Raw genomic sequence first — 17,636 nt, forward strand, 5'->3', positions numbered from 1 at the left:
TAAAGACCTGTGAAGTACTTGGGTGCGGCTGTGTGTGTGCCCGGGAACTATCTCAGGCCAGGCTGCCACACACAACGGGGGGGCTGAAGTCCTTTAGCCCAGTGGGCGTTGCACGCCTGATTTGGAGTGCAATGGGCCAAAGAAGACATTGCATGTATAGAAGGTGAACTTTGCAGGGAGATAGATACTTAATTCCTGGACCAGTACAGTAGAGTACACTTTAACCCCTTCGCCGCGGGGGTAATTCCCCCCGCTGTGCTGGGGTAGTTGGGCGCGCACAGCACCCCGGTGCTAGTGACAATCTCAGCTCGTCACGCAGCATGGTGGCGTTGTGATCATGACGAGCTGAGCTCGTCACGGCCACACCCGTTTCCTCAGAACGCTCAGCACCAAGGGGGAATTATCCCAGCGTGCGAGCCATGCGGCCGTTATGACAAGCCCAGCTCGTCATGAGCACAGCGCAACCGTGCCTCATGACGCGCTGAGCTCGTCATGAGCACGCATGAGGTTAAGATGAAGCTATTCCCATTAGAAAACAGGGGTTGTGTAATTGTTATTTGCAAATGGAGGCAGGGCATATTGCAAGCAAGACTTTTCTGCAGATGGGTGGAGGGCAGATAAAGTACATCGAAGCACATAGGCGAGAGAGAGAGGAGTAGGGAAGCACATGAGGAAGGCTGCGGGTAAAAAACATGCACTCAGAGTGTTGAAATAAAACAAAGAATGCAACCTCTGAAACAGCAATAAGTGGAAGGATACCATAATGCGTTCATGCTCTACGGGAGGAAAAACACAAGGAGAGGAAGGAAAGCTCACACAGCTAACAAATAAGAAGCAAGTAAATGAGAGTGACAAGTAAGCCAACCAATGATAAGTAATGAGAGGGCTATAATCCCACTGTAAAATAACAGACAGTGCATGTGCAGGCTTGGGTGAGACCTAAAATGCACTCATATACAGACAGATCACTGGAGATTATCAATAACCAAAATCTAACAGTGAGCCAAAAATGCAGGGTAGACAAGAAGGTAAGGATGAACTGGCGGCGGTGCAAATCATCATGAAACGACAGAACCACTGATGAGTGAGAAGAGGGCAAGCATAAGTCCTCTGATGAAACGGCTAGGCCAGGGTGAGCAAATCAATGAAATTAGTAACTGATATATTCCCAATCTAAGAGGGGAAGAAAGAAGAAAATAAGCTGCAGTAAGAGGTGGGAAGAGGTATTATCTGGGGTAGAAAGCCAATGAAAGAAGGCAGAAGTCATCGTCAAGCTCGTTCGGAAATGTCTAGAAAAAGGTTAATAACCTTTCAGGAGTGTTGCAATTGTCTTCAAGCCCTTATAAAGCATAACATTGTAACCTCAGTACATGGACATAACAGGTTTGTTTCGATGACCTTAAATTATCACATAGAGTGCAACATTGTCATAGGGCAATAAAATCACTGGCAACTGTATCTTCTCAAATTACTGACACTATCTCGCGCGAGAGCGCATGCGCTGTCAAAATCTTTTCTAACTCGCAAAGCCAAGAACATAATTTTGTTGTTTTGAACTGTACTGGAATTCCTAGTTTTCCCATTTTTGTCTAAACTCGCAAAGTCAATAAAGAATCATTGTGGTTTGAATAGCGCCGCCCCTCGCTCACGTCTTACAAGATGGGCGCCACTGACGTGAGTGCGCAGTCTAGCTCTCCTGCTTCCCACGGTGTCACATGACCCGATGGAGTCACCCACTTCAGCTGATACTGGGACTTCAGCTGATACTGGCTTCTCTTTCACCCGCAGGCGATGCCTTTTTTTTCCTCCCTCTCCAAGTTCTACTTCTGCAGTACAATGACAATCACTTGCAGCACCGCCGTTTCCCTTATTCATCAAGAATCGGCCTCTTGAGTCCAGCGCCTCCCTCGCTGCAGTAGGGTTGTGTTTGTCATTTAGAGCCGCCTGCCCCGCCCGACCATACTGCTGCAGTGCCGTGCTCGCCCTCCTACAGCAATCCCACTTTGTCTGTCCCTCAAGAGCTATCCCTCCACAGTTTGTTTCCCCTTCAGCCCATAGTTAGCCCTGTGTCTGCGGTCTCGCTTTTACCTATTCCTGCGCTCTATTTCCGGCATGGCAGACTCCCCCACTTTGGATCTTAGTTCGGACTCTCCTACCCTCCAGGACTCCCCAGAGGTGGTCGGTCGCCGGTGTCCCCGGCCCCGGGTGTCGGTGGAGCCGGTCCTTTTCCTGGCTATGTTCTCCGTGGCCCTGCAGGGTCCTCTTTGCACACAGTACCTTTGGGAGAGGCTGAGCGAGGACGTGGGCTACAATGGAACCAGAGAAAAGGGCTGCGGGAACCACAGCCGGGATCCTCTACAGGAGGTAAGGACCTGTTGGAAAAAAAAAAGAGATCTCTTCATCCCCCCCCCCCTTCCTTTGCAGACTGTGATCCAAGGGGCGCAATTAGACCAGAACTTCGGGGGAGGGGATATGCGGGGCTAACACTTCCAGCAGGGGATGGTCCTAGAACTGATCGCACATGGTCCAACATTTTTTATGGGCGACCCCTACCCCAATTTCCTCCTTTTCCATTAATTGCCTCAGTACCACTCGCCAACAATGCACCTCATCTCTCGATAACACCTTTCTGACAAACATTTAATTTTTTATATAGCTCTACTTATGCACACACACACACACACTCATTTATGTGATCTGCATTATACACGCTCTTTGTGGCAGGTACATTAATCCTCTGCACTGTGTGGGTGGTGGGAGTGCCCGTGTGTGTGTACGGTGAGCGATGCAACAGTGTGAGAGTACGGAAAGGGGAGTGAGTGAGGTGACCGTATGGTGCAGACGTAAGTACAGAGTGGGACAAATTAATGTGTGGTTAGTGATGGGCTTGTGTGAGTGAGATTGCTAATTGAGCAGGGAGTAGGACTGGTGGGTGAAGTGTAACATAAAGTGCGGGTGAGTAGTGTGTCCGTGTGATTGCAGGGTGAGGTACGGGGTGAACAGCGCAAGTGCTTTGTGAGTGCATTGTGTTCGCTGTGAGTGCAGGGTGAACATGAAAGTGAAGGGCGAGAATGAGGAGTGAGCTGTCTGAATGCAAGGTGCATTTCCGGACACTTGAAGTAACTCAGCATGCTTTTGACGGCGGCATAGAGTTTCAGATATAAGTTCAACTATTGCTTTTATTTATTTATTTTTTAATTTCAAAAGATTTTATTAGAAGAATTTGTAAATACAGTACAGATAAAGTGAAGGCAATACTAGTGTCGGTGTACGCCGGTGATGTTACAGGGGGCGTCTCGCTGGCATGATTGGTCACATGAACACTCGATGGACAGTCAGAGACTTGGCGTATTCTGTCATTGGTGGACTTGTGTATTGCCCCCGAGGGGGAGAAAGAAAGTGGGGAAAGAGAGAAGGAATAGATGACAGGATGGATAGTGTTGTTTTTAGCTGCTTACTTCCAGAGTTTGCTCTGTAGGGAGGCTGTTTGTCGGGTAATCTTGCCCTATTGCCTGTCTATGGAGGTTTGTGCGAGCTCAGAAAGTTGTCTAAGGAGTGCCATATCTCGCCCTTTGTGGTGGGGTTGGGTGATTGTTTTGATGTTATGTTGTGTGCCTCTCTGAGGAAGGTGATCCAATTGAACCAGCTTTTGAAGGATGCTTTCCCTGTGTCTTTCCAGTTGTTTAGGATAGTTTTAACAGCCGCTGTGAGCAGGAGATCTATCAGGTCGCTATCGTCTTTAGAATGAATTTCCTTTGTCATGAAGGTGGCGACTACCCCTAGGAAGTCTGGCTGCAGTGAGTAACCCATTATGCTATTTATGAATTCTCTGATTTTACACCAGAATGACTTGTGACTTGACCTTGGGGCAGTAAAAGATGAGGTGTGCTAGGTCACCTTTTTGTTTGTGGCAGTTCCAGCATAGGTCATTGTCTCGGAGTTTTTAAGTATGATGTTGTTGGCCTCGGTGTGTTTATTGGCTGTGAGTAGGGCTGAGGGGTCGAGGCCTTTTACGATTGCTCTCTCTAGCATCAGCCATGCCGGTGTATAGTCTTGTCTTGGCGAGAGCCAATGTATTCCTTGTTTAGCCAGGCATGCTGTCTGGAATATTTTGAAGTTGGTAAGGTTGAGATCTCCTAAATTTTTACTTAGTTTTAGTTTCTGTAGACTTATCCTGGGTTTTTTGTTTCTCCAGAGGAATTTGTTTGTCAGGATATCCAGCTTTTTGTGTAAGTCCTCTGTGGTTATGAGTGGGAGCATACTAAGCAGGTAGTTAACCATGGGCGCTATCATAATTTTTATTGTTTCCACTCTGCCCCACCAACTGACAAACTTTGGTGACCATGTGTCTAGTTTCTCTTTCACCTTGTTTAGTATTGTCTTTTCGTTGTGGTCGAGTGTTGATTTGAGATCCCTCCCGAAGTAAAGCCCAAGGTATATCAGGGCTCCTTTTTGCCAAGCCAACCCTGAGGTTCCTAATAATGCCATAGTTGTGTGTACATTTAAAGGCTTGCATTCAGATTTGTCCCTGTTGAGCTTGTATCCCAATACCTGTGCATATTCCTCGATGGTGGACATTAGGGCTGCTATCGAGGGACCTGGATTTTCTGTTGTGATGAGTATGTCGTCCGCATATGCTGCCAACTTAACCGTATTCCCCCTTATCTGGATTCTGTTTATTTCAGAGTTGGACCCGATCGTGGGCAGCAGTGGCTCTAGGGAGAGTAGGAAGAGTGCTGGGGAGAGTGGACACCCTTGTCTCGTAACTCGTCCTAAAAGTAGTGGCTCCGAGGCGCCACTGTTGACTACCACCCGGGCTTTCGGCTCGTTATAGGGTGCCATCACCATTCTTCTATAGTTTTCTCCGAGTCCAAACTTTTGCATGCATTGGTCAAGGAAGGGCTACGACACCCTGTCGAACGCTTTTTCAGCGTCTAGCGCGATCATAACAGCTGGTTCGTTGTTGGAGGAGGCGTGGTTTATTAAGTGGCATAAGAGTCTCGTATTGTCTTGGGACATCCTGTTTTTGAGGTAGCCCACCTGAGAGTTATGTATTAGGTTTGGGAGCTGCGCATTTAGCCTAGTCGCTAGAACCTTAGCATAGATCTTGCAGTCTACGTTAATTAGGGAGATGGGGCGGTAGTTTTGTGGGTGTTGTGGGTCTTTGCCTTCCTTAGGGATGACTATTATGTTAGCCTCTGCCATTGTGCTTGTCATTTTCCCTTTATGGATACAGTGTGTGAAGACCTCTACCATTGTGGGCTTCATTAGGCGGAGGAAGTGTTTATAGAACCCTGCAGTATACCCATCCGGCCCGGGAGCTTTGTTGTCTTTGAGTACTGCAACCGCTTTCTCTATCTCTGCCCCCGTTATGTCTTGCTCTAGTGTTGCTCTTTGTGCATCCGACATCTTGGGAAGGTTTAGCTTATCTAGGAGTCTGACTCCCTCGTCTGCTTTAAGGTTCTTGTCTTCCCTGTATAGGCATTCATAGAAGTCTCTAAAGACCTTGAGGATTTCTTTGTTTGATGTTTGTGACTTCTTATTAGTGTCAGTTATAGCTGAAATCGTGTGTGGCCTCTTTTTGCTCTTGAGGTATGAGGCTAGTGCTTTCTCTGCCCTATTCGCTGTGCATAGGTTTATTGCTTTATATTTGTTTATCCACGTGCCCGCTCTCTCACTTAGGATCCTGTTGATTTCGTATTTCTTCCTGGTTAGCTCTGTAAGGGTGTTTTTGTCTGTTAGGTTTGTACTATGGCATCTTTCCAGGTCTTTAATCTGCGTTTCGAGCTCTGTTACTTTTTTTATTTCTTTCTATGTTCATTCTGGACTTGATGCTAAGTATTTTCACCCTGACTGTGGCTTTCAAGGCGTCCCAGAGGGTGCCTCTGTCTATGTCTGGGTTATCGTTGAACTCTAGGTAGTCTTTTATGGTCTCCTTTACTTCGGCTGCATTAGCCGGGTTTGTGAGTATGTCGCTGTTGAATCTCCACATGAGGCTTGCTTGCTTGTTGTGTCTTCCACTAAGTGTTAGACCGATGTGTGAGTGGTCTGATATTGTTCTTGGTGCAATTTCTGTGTGGTCTATGAGGTGTGTGTGAGAGGCTGAAATGAGGATGTTGTCAATCCTGCTGTATGAGTTATGTGGATGAGAGTAGAAGGTGTAGTCTCTGTCATCTGGGTGCTGGAGTCTCCAGGTGTCCCTCAGGTTGAGCTTGGCGCATAGGTTCTTCAGGGTATTTTGCTCTTGCGAGCAGTGGCTGACTCTTTGCGGATGTCTGTCTATGGTGTGGTCTAGTACTTGGTTGAGGTCGCCAGCTAGTATCAGCTAGTATCAGGAGGTCATCCTGGGGAAGCTTACCCAATCTTTTGTACCGCTTTGGCCACCATAAGTGTGGCAGGGTATGCTCAGACGTGAGTCCCTTGCTCACTTTACCACTGGATTCAAGCAAGCCGGGCTGAAGACGGCTGTAATGCCAGAAACCGGTCCTCGGAAGCTTGTTTCCGGTCCAGGGAAGGCATGGCTTGGCAGTTCGGGCTGGACTGTTCCCATGAGGCACAGGGTCAGACTGATTTGCATATAGCCATGTCTGAACTGGGGTGGCAGAGTGGGCCAAAGAACGGTGATGGATCAAACCCAGATCTTTTGACTGGGTGTGAGTGTTTGATTGGTTCAGATGCTCCGTCCATCACCACCCCCTTTTGTACCGCTTTGGCCACCATAAGTGTGGCAGGGTATGCTCAGACGTGAGTCCCTTGCTCACTTTGCCACTGGATTCAAGCAAGCCGGGCTGAAGACGGCTGTAATGCCAGAAACCGGTCCTCGGAAGCTTGTTTCCGGTCCAGGGAAGGCATGGCTTGGCAGTTCGGGCTGGACTGTTCCCATGAGGCACAGGGTCAGACTGATTTGCATATAGCCATGTCTGAACTGGGGTGGCAGAGTGGGCTAAAGAACGGTGATGGATCAAAACCAGATCTTTTGACTGGGTGTGAGTGTTTGATTGGTTCAGATGCTCCGTCCATCACCACCCCCTTTTGTACAGGTTTGTACTATGGCATCTTTCCAGGTCTTTAATCTGCGTTTCGAGCTCTGTTACTTTTTTATTTCTTTCTTTGTTCATTCTGGACTTGATGCTAAGTATTTTCACCCTGACTGTGGCTTTCAAGGCGTCCCAGAGGGTGCCTCTGTCTATGCCTGGGTTATCGTTAAACTCTAGGTAGTCTTTTATGGTCTCCTCTACTTCGGCTGCATTAGCCAGGTTTGTGAGTATGTCGCTGTTGAATCTCCACCTGCGGCTTGCTTGCTTGTTGTGTCTCCCACTAAGTGTTAGACCGATGTGTGAGTGGTCTGATATCGTTCTTGGTGCAATTTCTGTGTGGTCTATGAGGTGTGTGTGAGAGGCTGAAATGAGGATGTTGTCAAATCTGCTGTATGAGTTATGTGGATGAGAGTAGAAGGTGTAGTCTCTGTCTTCTGGGTGCTGGAGTCTACAGGTGTCCCTCAGGTTGAGCTTGGCGCATAGGTTCTTCAGGGTATTTTGCTCTTACGAGCAGTGGCTGACTCTTTGCGGATGTCTGTCTATGGTGTGGTCTAGTACTTGGTTGAGGTCGCCAGCTAGTATCAGGAGGTCATCCTCGGGAAGCTTACCCAATCTGTTCTCAACATTTCCCCAAAATGCCTTGTCTTCTGAATTGGGCCCGTAAATGTTGGCAATGTGGATCGTCTCCTCCCCCCGCTTGAGGCTGGTTATTAGGATTCTCCTTTCCTCGTCTGCGTAATTGTCTTGTAGCACTAGTCTTGATTTTTTGTTTATTAGTATGATTACTCCCCTCTTTTTTGTGAACCGCTGGCGACCATAGCGTTGTTCTATCCAGTTCGCCCTCAGTCGGTGTGCATCATCTGCTGACAGTTTAGTTTCTTGGAGCACGCACACATTGCTTTTCATTTTGCCTAGGTACTCTATAACTTTCCTTCTATTTACCGGGTAGTTGAGCCCTTTAACATTGAATGAGACTACCTTAATGCTTGGGAGAGTTTGGTTTTGCATAGTTTGTGTCATTCCCTAGACTGGGTGCCGCTTGTTGGTTGGATGCCTTTGTATGTGCCTGGCAGCCCTACACAAGACCTCCGCCCTTCTGTAGCTGTTGCCTCCCTGTGTAGCATGCTTTGTTGTGCTGCTGGCTGGTTCGGTAAGCATTTGTATCTGTCCGTGAAGAAGAGGTAGAAGATAGAAGAAGAGAAAGAGAAAGGGAAAGGAAAGAAAGAAAGCATGGAAAACATAAACACCTGTACTGGGATGCCCCCCTCAACCCCCTTGCCCCCCTCCCTCCCCTCACTCCCCACTGATTGCATTACGAGCGTGCGACAGCAAATTACCCTTTCATCCCACCCCCGAGGCTTGTTTTGAGCTGAGTCCAAGCCTTCTTTAGAGTTGTCGTCTTTGTGGTTGGCGATTAGCGCCTGGGAGCACATTTAATCTTAAAGGATATGTGAGAGGTCCTGATGCTCTGCTGTGCTCTTCGGCAGCCGCTCTGCGCGGTGCGTCCGCATTGTAGAGGTAGATTGTTGTGTCTTGAGGTAGGTCAGTTGCTTTAGTCTTTGCATGTTTTATGCGTTATGGTGTCTTGTGGATCTAGTTTAGCGCTGTGTCTGAGTCTCAGCTATGTCCGTTGTCCTTGGCGCCTTCTGCCTCAGTGTTGTCTGCTGATGCTCTCCTTTTTGCCGCTCCTGGGCTTCGGGCTTCCATGTCGATTGGTGCCGGGCCTTGGAGGGATCTGCTCAGTTCGGTAGGGTCCTCAAAGACCAGCGTACGCCATTTGTCAGTAATTCTTAGCCTAGCTGGCCCCGCAAAGCTGAAGGTGACATTGTCCTTCCGCATCCTTCCCCTTAGCGCTAGGAATCCTTTCCTGGTCTCCACTGTTTGCCTTGAGAAGTCCTGCGTTATTATTATTTTGTTACCGTTCCATCTTAGGTTTGGGTTTTTCCGTGCCACTGCAAATATCGCTTCCGTTTGATTTGATCTTAGGGGCTTGCAGATTGGTCGTGGGCCGCGACCTTGAGGCGGTTTGACTGCTGGCACTCTGTATGCTTTATCCACTTCAAATTGTCTATCGAACTTGAAGCCTGATAGTAGTGGTATTAGCTCTTCTATTAGGGCTGTGCAGGATCCAGGTTTGTCTTCTTCTCCCTCTGAGATACCTAGCAGTCTTATTTTCCCCCTTCTGCTGTGGTCGTCTTGTTCTACTAGTTGTTTCTGTAGTATGCTGGAGGTCTTGGCAATGGATTGCAGGGGCTTATTTGATTGGGCGTTATCATCCTCTATGTCGCTAATACGCTTCTCCGTAGCATCTATCCTACAGTTCGTTTTGTGTTGGTCCGCTCTTATAGCTGGTAGCTCTAGTTGCATATTGTCTATTGTTTGTTTAGTTGATTTGGCCGGGTCGTTTCCTTCGTTCATTTTTTTGATGATCATGTCCAGAGTTATTTCATTTTTAGGTCTCGCTGGCGTTGCAGGGCGAAGCCCTGCCACCAACGAGACTTATAGCTGCCTTGCTCCCTGCCAAGGGAGTCAGAGCAGTGAGCGAGCAGATACAGACCTGGGCACGAGCCGACCCAGGTCTGTGAACGCGCTTGAAAGTGGAGCAGCTTGTGCACGTTTGTTGCACTTCAGGCGTCCCAAGCGCCGCCAGACCAATTATCCCAGCATGAGACTTCACTTCCTCAGGCGTCGCAAGACCAATTATCCCAGCATGAGTCTCCACTTCCTCATGCGCCAGCAACAATTATCACAGCATGAGACCCACTTATCCCAGCATGTCAACAGGCGCCTCAGGCTGCTGGAGCACTCAACTATAATTAATGCACAGTTGAGTGCTCCAGCAGTGTGGGGCGCCTCTCGGCATGCTGAGATAATTGAGCAGGCATATTACTGGCGCCACCACCACGCCTTCATTAGTCATAAAGGCTGCATAATTAGGGCGGCATGCTCTATTTAAACGTGCAGCACTGAACATTTTAGAAGGCGAATCAGCGGACATTCATTGGAGGCACGACCTATTTGAAGACGCTTGTTGTTTTTTTCTTTGCGTTTTTGCCGTCATTACTGCCCATTCCTCGGCGGTGGAGGAGGTAGAAGAGAGGCGGTGCTGGTTCTTTTTCGGTATTAGTATCAGGTGGCGTCTTTACATGGTCTTAATATAGAGTGTCGATTGCCTGTATTATTTTTGAATTCTCAGTCACCGTCTTTGAACCGCGGTAGTAATTTATTTATTGCCTAAAGCACAGGCTTTTTACTTTACTCCTTTAGTGACAGTTCCGGCAGTTGCGCCCGCAGTGTCAGCTCTTTGTGTAAACCTTGCCTGATGTATACATTTACATCGTATATTAGTCGACCATTAATTGGGCCAGTTTGCTCTCGGTTGCACTGCATGCACCTGTTGTTTTGCTTCCACATTTGAAACTTCGTTTTTACATAATCGGTGCTTCGAATCGTCGCAGAATTTGTCGATTGATTTTCTTTCCAGTATCGGGGTGTTAATTTGCCTTTCAGTATGGTTTCATTAATTTTTATTTTAGTGTCAGTTTTCTCGTCGTGTTTACTTTGTTCCAGTGTCAGTTAATTAATTCATTTGGCTCTGGCGTCAGTCTTTTAATGCGATTTTATATAGCGCGAACTTTACCCGAAGGTGTCAGAGCGCTTTACATAAGTCCTTTAGGTTGTTGCAGTTTCGGTTCTTTGATGTGCTCCATTGTCAGGAAACTACTTGTGTGACCCCGGCCCCCCCTCCCCGGCTCTCCCCGACTCTCCCCGATTTATATCACCTCTCCCCAGCTAATATCACCCCTGCCCTTCCGCACACACCTGGTTATGCTCTGCCTGAAGGTTCCCTTACCTCTCGGTTTGCACGGAGCTGAATGTCCAGTCTGTGCGCAATTGAAGGGCGGGGAGGGGCGGGGGGGGGTAAGGGGTGCTATGAAGAGCTGGAAGGTTCGAGAACTTGAGTGCCTGCGCACAGGGCGTGGCCCGGCTATGCAGAGGGGTTGTATGTGCAGTGTATGTGCACGGCAGGGTCAGTGAGATGCATAGGGGGTAGAAGTGGGCGATCTAACAGATTATCAGGACGAGCCATGGCTCTTAGGGCCCGTGCACGAGTCGAGCCCTGAACATGTTTGCCAGGGAAACATGCAACAAGTATCACACAGCTTGAAGTCAAATCGTGAATTTATTTCACGTGGAAACTTTTATATTAATTCTTCCATTACAACACTGCACTGAAAAGAACTTGTTTGCACTTGACCTCTTGTTTTGTTGTTTCGGTGCCTAGGGCTCTCTTTTGTAACACTGCTCTTGGGGAAAGAGTTCATTTCATTTCTCCCTCCCTCTCCTACAGTGTGGCTGCGGCCTTAATGTAACGCGTATGCAGCATTAATCAAAAGCAGAGATTGTCCTGTTCACACCCCAATTTAAAACAGGGAAATTTTTCTTGAGAACTTGGTTTATATTCGAAACTGTGTTGTGATGTGTTGTCTTGGGGAAAAGATATGCCCATGCGAAGAGGGGTGTGCCACGATGTTGCCTATGTGATGTTAACATAGTGGTGAGGTCGGGCTGACCTCATTATAATCAATAAAAGGCGGGACTTGTGAAAGTTAAAGAGTGTTCCGTGTTTTTATGTGGTAACATAGTGGGTATTCTAAAGCTTTTACACTTGTTTGTTTCTTCGTTGTAGCCCCTGGGCTGGTTTGTCTACTGCTTATAAAACTGGCTTTACTTTTGAAAACTAGTGGTCAGGGGGTCACGCATGGAGCCTGCAAATTCCAGACATACAATTTAGTTGAACAGACTACTCCCAGGATTTAGCAATATTAGTTACGGTTCGTTTTAAGGTTTATTTTGCACAATAAATTATGCACTGAAGTGCAGACTACAGTTATTTTGGAAGAATGGATTGAGGCTATTCGTTTCTAGCGGAAAAGCCAGAGCGGTTGGTCACCTGGAACTGCCTGCTTGCCGACCTACTCTATCTACAGTTCATTCACCACGTCAGACACAAACTACTTATACCTCTCAGTCTTACTTTCTATCTATTATATACAGCTCTCACCCCTATCTATTCATCATACCACATAATTCTACTACATAACACTCAATATGCATCACTCAATCCCACCCCACACAATTCCACACCGTCTAACAATTGCAATTCAAACCACTTAATTCCACTACAAACAAAACAAATATAAGTTAAAAAATAATATCATTTACAACGTCAATAGTTCCAACTTTCACAATTGTGAGACCGATTGCATTACAAATGCTTGTGATATAACGCAGCTACTTTCCATTCCTTCTTGCAGCCTGGCATGCTAATGCCAGGTAGACACTTATTTAATATAGTTGATGGTAGCGTGCGTTTTTGTATTGATTTAAATGTTATGTTTTGAATTGGAAACCTCAAAGTTTTTCCTCGTAATCCAGCAGATGGCAGTGCGACTTCATGCTGTGGCCCTTGAGCAGTTGCAGTCGTTTTCAGTTACATGCAGGGATAATGTAACATGCTTCAATTTATATGAAATTTACCTTTTATAACTCTGCTCTTAGCCGATTCAGATTATGAGCTTTGCGTCCAGACTCTTGTATGAACTCTAATTTAGTTACATTTGAAAACGTTTTTTTTCTTGCTTGACCTATTTCAGGTAGTTTGATTGCTGTGTTGTCAATAAATATTGGTTGCACACTATAGGTTTCCCTTGGCCTCCAGGTAATAAAGATATGCCAATTTACCAACTGAAGCAGGGAGGACTTGTTGTTCTGTGAACCTGTCTCATAACGTAACTGATACAAGCATTTGCAATGCAATAGGACTTACATTTGCGGGATTTTGAGCTGTTGGTATTGTAAACTGAAATGCCTTTTATTATTGCAGGTTTTTACACATAAATAAATGGCATTGTCATTTACAATGCCAATAGCTCAAAATCGAGCAAATGCGAGACCTATTGCATTGCAAATGCTTGTTTTGCTTTAGTGGTGAATCTGGTGTGTCTTTCCTGTATTTCTTAATTTTGTTGGATAGTTTGCTCTCGTGCCCTGCCATCGCTGCGAAGCCTCTTCTGGCTAGGTAGCTGACTAATCTTCCGTCCTTCTGCTGTGTGGTGAGTAGTTTGGTTGATACTCTTCTTGGTTATGGCTCTGGCTCACCCTTCCCTGTGACTTGGCGGTCTGGTCTGTATCTGCTTGGCTTCTGGATGGTCCTTGTCCTGGTCTTTGCTCCTGCAAGTTCTCCTCTTGTGTCTTCTCTCTCTGCTTTGTCTGGACCCTTGCCCTATGTGAAGCACGCTGTTTGTCCTTGTTGCTTGCTTATATTGCTGTTTTGGCTTCCCAGCTCCTGTGTGGGATCTTATAGGGCGGTGCTTGTCGATTAGTAGGCCAGTGAGTTCACTGCTTGTGTCGGTCTTCTTTCGTGCAGCTTGTGGCCGATCATGGGTTGCTGCTTTCGGTGTCTGGGGCGGTGCAGGCGCCTGGTCGTGCTTCGCTGGCTCTCTACCCGCTGATGTTTTGTTTTCCTTTGTTGTGCCCGGTTTCCCTGCTGGCGCGGGTTTCCCCTGTTCGAATCTGTGGCCACTTATCCCGCTCTTCTTGTTCTTCTCCTTCTTGTTCCTCTCGTGCTTGTCTGTCAGCGGGAGTGAGCTGTGTTCCGTTTCAAGATGGCGGCCTTCAGCAGCGCGGTTTCGGTCTGGTTTCTTTCTTGTCTGTCGCCTTCCCCATGCCACCGCCCTTTCTCTCTTAACGGGCTAACTCAGCGCTGGCTGGAGCGTTTGGGGTTAACTGTGCGCTTCTGGCTACTGTGGCACACACCACGTCTCTGGGCTTCACTGGTCCACTGGCCACCATTGTTGTTAGTTTTGCCGTGGTCCGGATCTAGGCAAGATGGCGGGTCTCACCGGGGGACCTACCGTTTCATTATTGTTCCTTTTGTAGTGCCTGTTTACCCCGCTGGCGCGGGTTAGTTCAGTTCGGTCTGTGGGCTGTCTCGCGCTTCTTGTGCGCTTCTCCTTGCTCCTCTCTTGTGCTCACTTTGCGGTACCGGTGGTCATTCCACTGCGCTGTGCCTCCCCCATGCCCCTTGTCTGTCTGCGGGAGTGCGTTGTTGTTCCGATCAAAATGGTGGCCCCCAGCGCGCTTTCGGTTTCAGTTTGATTGCCTGTTTGTAGCGTTTTAGCGACGTCGCTGCCGCCCTTGTGGAGTTTACTTGGCTGCTAGCTTGGGGCATTTGGGGGTTTGACTGCGTGCCTCTAGCTTCTGTGGCACTCACCGTGTCTCCGGGCCCTCAGCTTCTCTCCTCTCTCTCGCTGCTTCCCTTTATCTCACAGGCGCCATTTTGCCGGGATCTCATCCGCGTCCCTCTCTGTTAGGAAATATTGGCAAGATCTTTCAGTATTTGAGTGAGGGGGGGTTTTGTGCCGCCAGCGTGTGCTCCCGGTGTTCCGACGTCTTTGTGTTCACTTCTGGCTCCAGACGGTGCTCGTTTCGCTGATAAGTTCGCTGTTATTTCCCTCAGGGTTGCGGAAGTAACGGACCTAGGCGCCCGTCCTCATTGCCGTCCAAGCCACGCCCCCCAACTATTGCTTTTATGCAGGGCTTTAAGTGGGATGAAAACACTGTGTAGGAAGCTGGGTTTTGGTTTGCCATTCCTGCAACCTACTGCCTATAGAATAGGTAAGACACCCCTCTAGCTGGGTGAACAATACCACTGGTGAGGGTACAGTTCCATGAGCACTGTACCCCTACAGTGTCTAAGTCCATTTTTAGACATTGTAAGTGCAGTAAAGCCATAAAGAGTGTATGATCTGGGATAGTGGTTCCCTAACTTTTGACTCCTGACGACCCCCACTGAATCACTACTGGAAGCCGTGGACCCCCAAGCAATTTGTACAATTTCAAAACATTAAAACAGTAATTCGCAAAAAATACACAAACAAGTACACACCAAACAAATACTTGCATTACTAAAGCTATTATTATTTTATATTGAAATGTATGCAAAAGTGCAACAACTACAATCCAACGATAACTATAATAAGTTATAGTTATCTTGATAAGGGGCAGCGAATGGGCAGTGGGCAGTCAGGGGGGCTGGGCTGCAGGGGGCACAGCGACGGGGGAAACGAGTGGAATAGAAGGCAAAAGGGGCACAATACAAGGAAAAAACGAGTGGCACAGAAGGCAGAAGGGCACAAAAAAAGAGTGGAACAGAGGGCAGAAGGGCACAAAAAACGAGGGAAACACAAACACGCTCACATAAATTAAACACTTACATGCAGTTCCAGAAGAAGAGCCCTCCTGCCCGTTCGACGTGCTCCAGCCTCCAATGCTCTTCAATCTCGGCGTCGGGTGATGGGCAGAAGTGAATAACACAATATAAGGGCAATCACCCTTCAGCTTGCACCTATAGCTGAAGGGTGATTGGCCAGATTTCATTGCAGTCTTGCCGCCCCGGCGCCAGCAACATTCACACCTCTCATGTGATGTGTGCCTGGGGGCCAGATTGTATTGCAGTCTTGGTGCCAAGTACGTTCACACCTATTACGTTAGGTACTCCAGTCCTGCGGACCCCCTGGGAATGTGTCACGGATCCTTGGGGGTCCGCAGACCACAGTTTGGGAAACGCTGATCTGGGAGTTTGTCATTACAAACTCCACAGCACCATAATGGCATTATTGAATTCTGAGAAGTTTGGTAGCAAACTTCTCAGCATAATAAACCCACACTGATGCCAGTGTGGGATGTATTATACAATGCACTCAGAGGGCATCTTGGAGATGCCCGATGAATAACGACCAGCCTCTGGTGTATTCCTTGACTGGTATGCACCAGCCTGCCACTACGAGCCATGATTCTGGACCCTTGTGGTGGGAGCCTTTGCTCCCTGGGCCCAGAAACAAAGCCTTTCCTGGGCAGAGGTGATCATACCCGCCTCAGGCCAGGAAAAGCCATCTGTGGCAGGGGTGCTCCAAAGGCCTTGCAGCCTTTGTAACATGACGCCCAGCCTCTCCTACTATCAGGATTAGGCCCCCTTCCTGTCTCCACCCCTTTCGTCGGGAAGACAGGTGGGAAAAATTAGCAAAGCACAGAAGGTGTGCCCACCTCTGCCAATTCCACCCCTCAGGTGGGGGAGGCAAGGTGAAGCCCACTCTTCAGTGCCCACCATTTTGCAGATGGCAGGCACTCTCCAATCAGGATTAGGGATTGTGCCCACTACCCCACGTGGGGTGAACAGACAAAGGGTGTAGTCTCCCTAAGGTTAGAAGCCCATTGGCTACTGACCTCGAGACCACTAAAACGTTCCCTAAATTCAGTATTCAGGGAGCAGCTGTGAACCTAGAAGACAGATTCCTGCAACCTAAGAAGAAGAAGGATGAAAGAAGACACCCAGCAGAGTAGACTGCCGAGAAGAACTGATTTGGACCCAGCCGTACCGGCCTGTCTGCTGTTTCCAGAGATCCTGCACCAATTGTCGCCTTGTCCTGCGGCCAGCGACCTCCAGGACCCTTGGGAGGACTGACTGCCTTCAACAAAGACAGGATCTCCTGTTAACAGCAGCTCTGTTAAAAAAAAAACTTCCAAGACAGAATCTGAGCCTGCTGAGGACAAAGAAAACTTGACACGTGGAACCACCACTGCACACGATGCCTATGGCCTGAACCTGGGTGGCCCACTGGTCCCAGCGAGGTCTCCCAGTGATCCAGAATCCGAGTCCACTGTGGGTTGACCCCTCCAGGACTCCCCAACGTCACCTGCAGCCTCTGCATGGAGACACCCCCCAACCGCGAGTGGCCTGGTAAGATGAAATCCGACCTCAAAAGACACCCCAGCATCCAACCGCCCTGTGCCCTGGAGAAGAGAACCCCAGGGGCACCTATTTCCTGGGCCCTCAAACTTACCTGCCCGGCTGTCGGTCCCTCCCGGAAGACTTCCTGGATCGATCCTGCAGCCAAAAACTAAAACCGGCAATCCCTAATGAAGACAACAGGGCACCCGTCAAAACAGCACCTGTCCGCCCCTATGCCGCTGTTTGGGCACCTTGTGTGCTAACTCGGACCCCCTTTGCCCTAAGCTGAACCCTAGGAGCTTTGCTCCCACATCCTAGTGGCGTGCCCATGAGCAGCCACCAACTGGAGGCCTCCAATCCCCATTGGATAACATTGGTCCTTGGCACTGTGCACCCAGCCACCTTAGTGCCGCTGAGGGTGCTTTTTGAGTGTATCCTCGACCCTGGGGGAACCCTTGTTCTAACCCCAGAAACTCAACTCCAAAGACCGTTTGCTTACCTGCAAACCAATAGCCTGATTTTTCTCTATAGGATTCATTGACTGTTTTCCTCTGAATTGTTTTAAAGTCTTGAGGGTGTTTGTATGGAAACATAACAAACTGTGTTTTTACGAAAACTTTTTTACTCGCTTTTTATCTAGGAAATCTCCAAGTGTGATATCTAGGCATATCACACTGAGTAGAAAAAGTAATCTGAAAAGTAATCTAAAAGTAATTACAACTGTAATTGAATTTTTGCACAACCCTATAACAAAAATGTAATTCTCATCCAGCTTGCTTGTTCATCAATCTGTCTGGAAACGTACA

The 17,636-nt window shown here is 48.0% G+C and overlaps 1 protein-coding gene across 1 annotated transcript in view; it reads left to right on the forward strand.

Moving 5' to 3' along the window:
• The first annotated feature begins 1,649 nt into the window (after positions 1-1,649).
• The window catches only part of SLC46A1 (solute carrier family 46 member 1), a 92,798-nt gene continuing 76,811 nt past the window's right edge, over positions 1,650-17,636 (forward strand). The window contains exon 1 of the mRNA XM_078680119.1: positions 1,650-2,364. Coding sequence (XP_078536245.1) covers positions 2,113-2,364 — 252 coding nt within the window. The 5' untranslated portion in view covers positions 1,650-2,112. The remainder of the gene's footprint in view (positions 2,365-17,636) is intronic.

Source organism: Lissotriton helveticus, chromosome 3_1, assembly GCF_964261635.1.
Source record: "Lissotriton helveticus chromosome 3_1, aLisHel1.1, whole genome shotgun sequence".
Classification (NCBI taxonomy): Eukaryota; Metazoa; Chordata; class Amphibia; order Caudata; family Salamandridae; genus Lissotriton; species Lissotriton helveticus.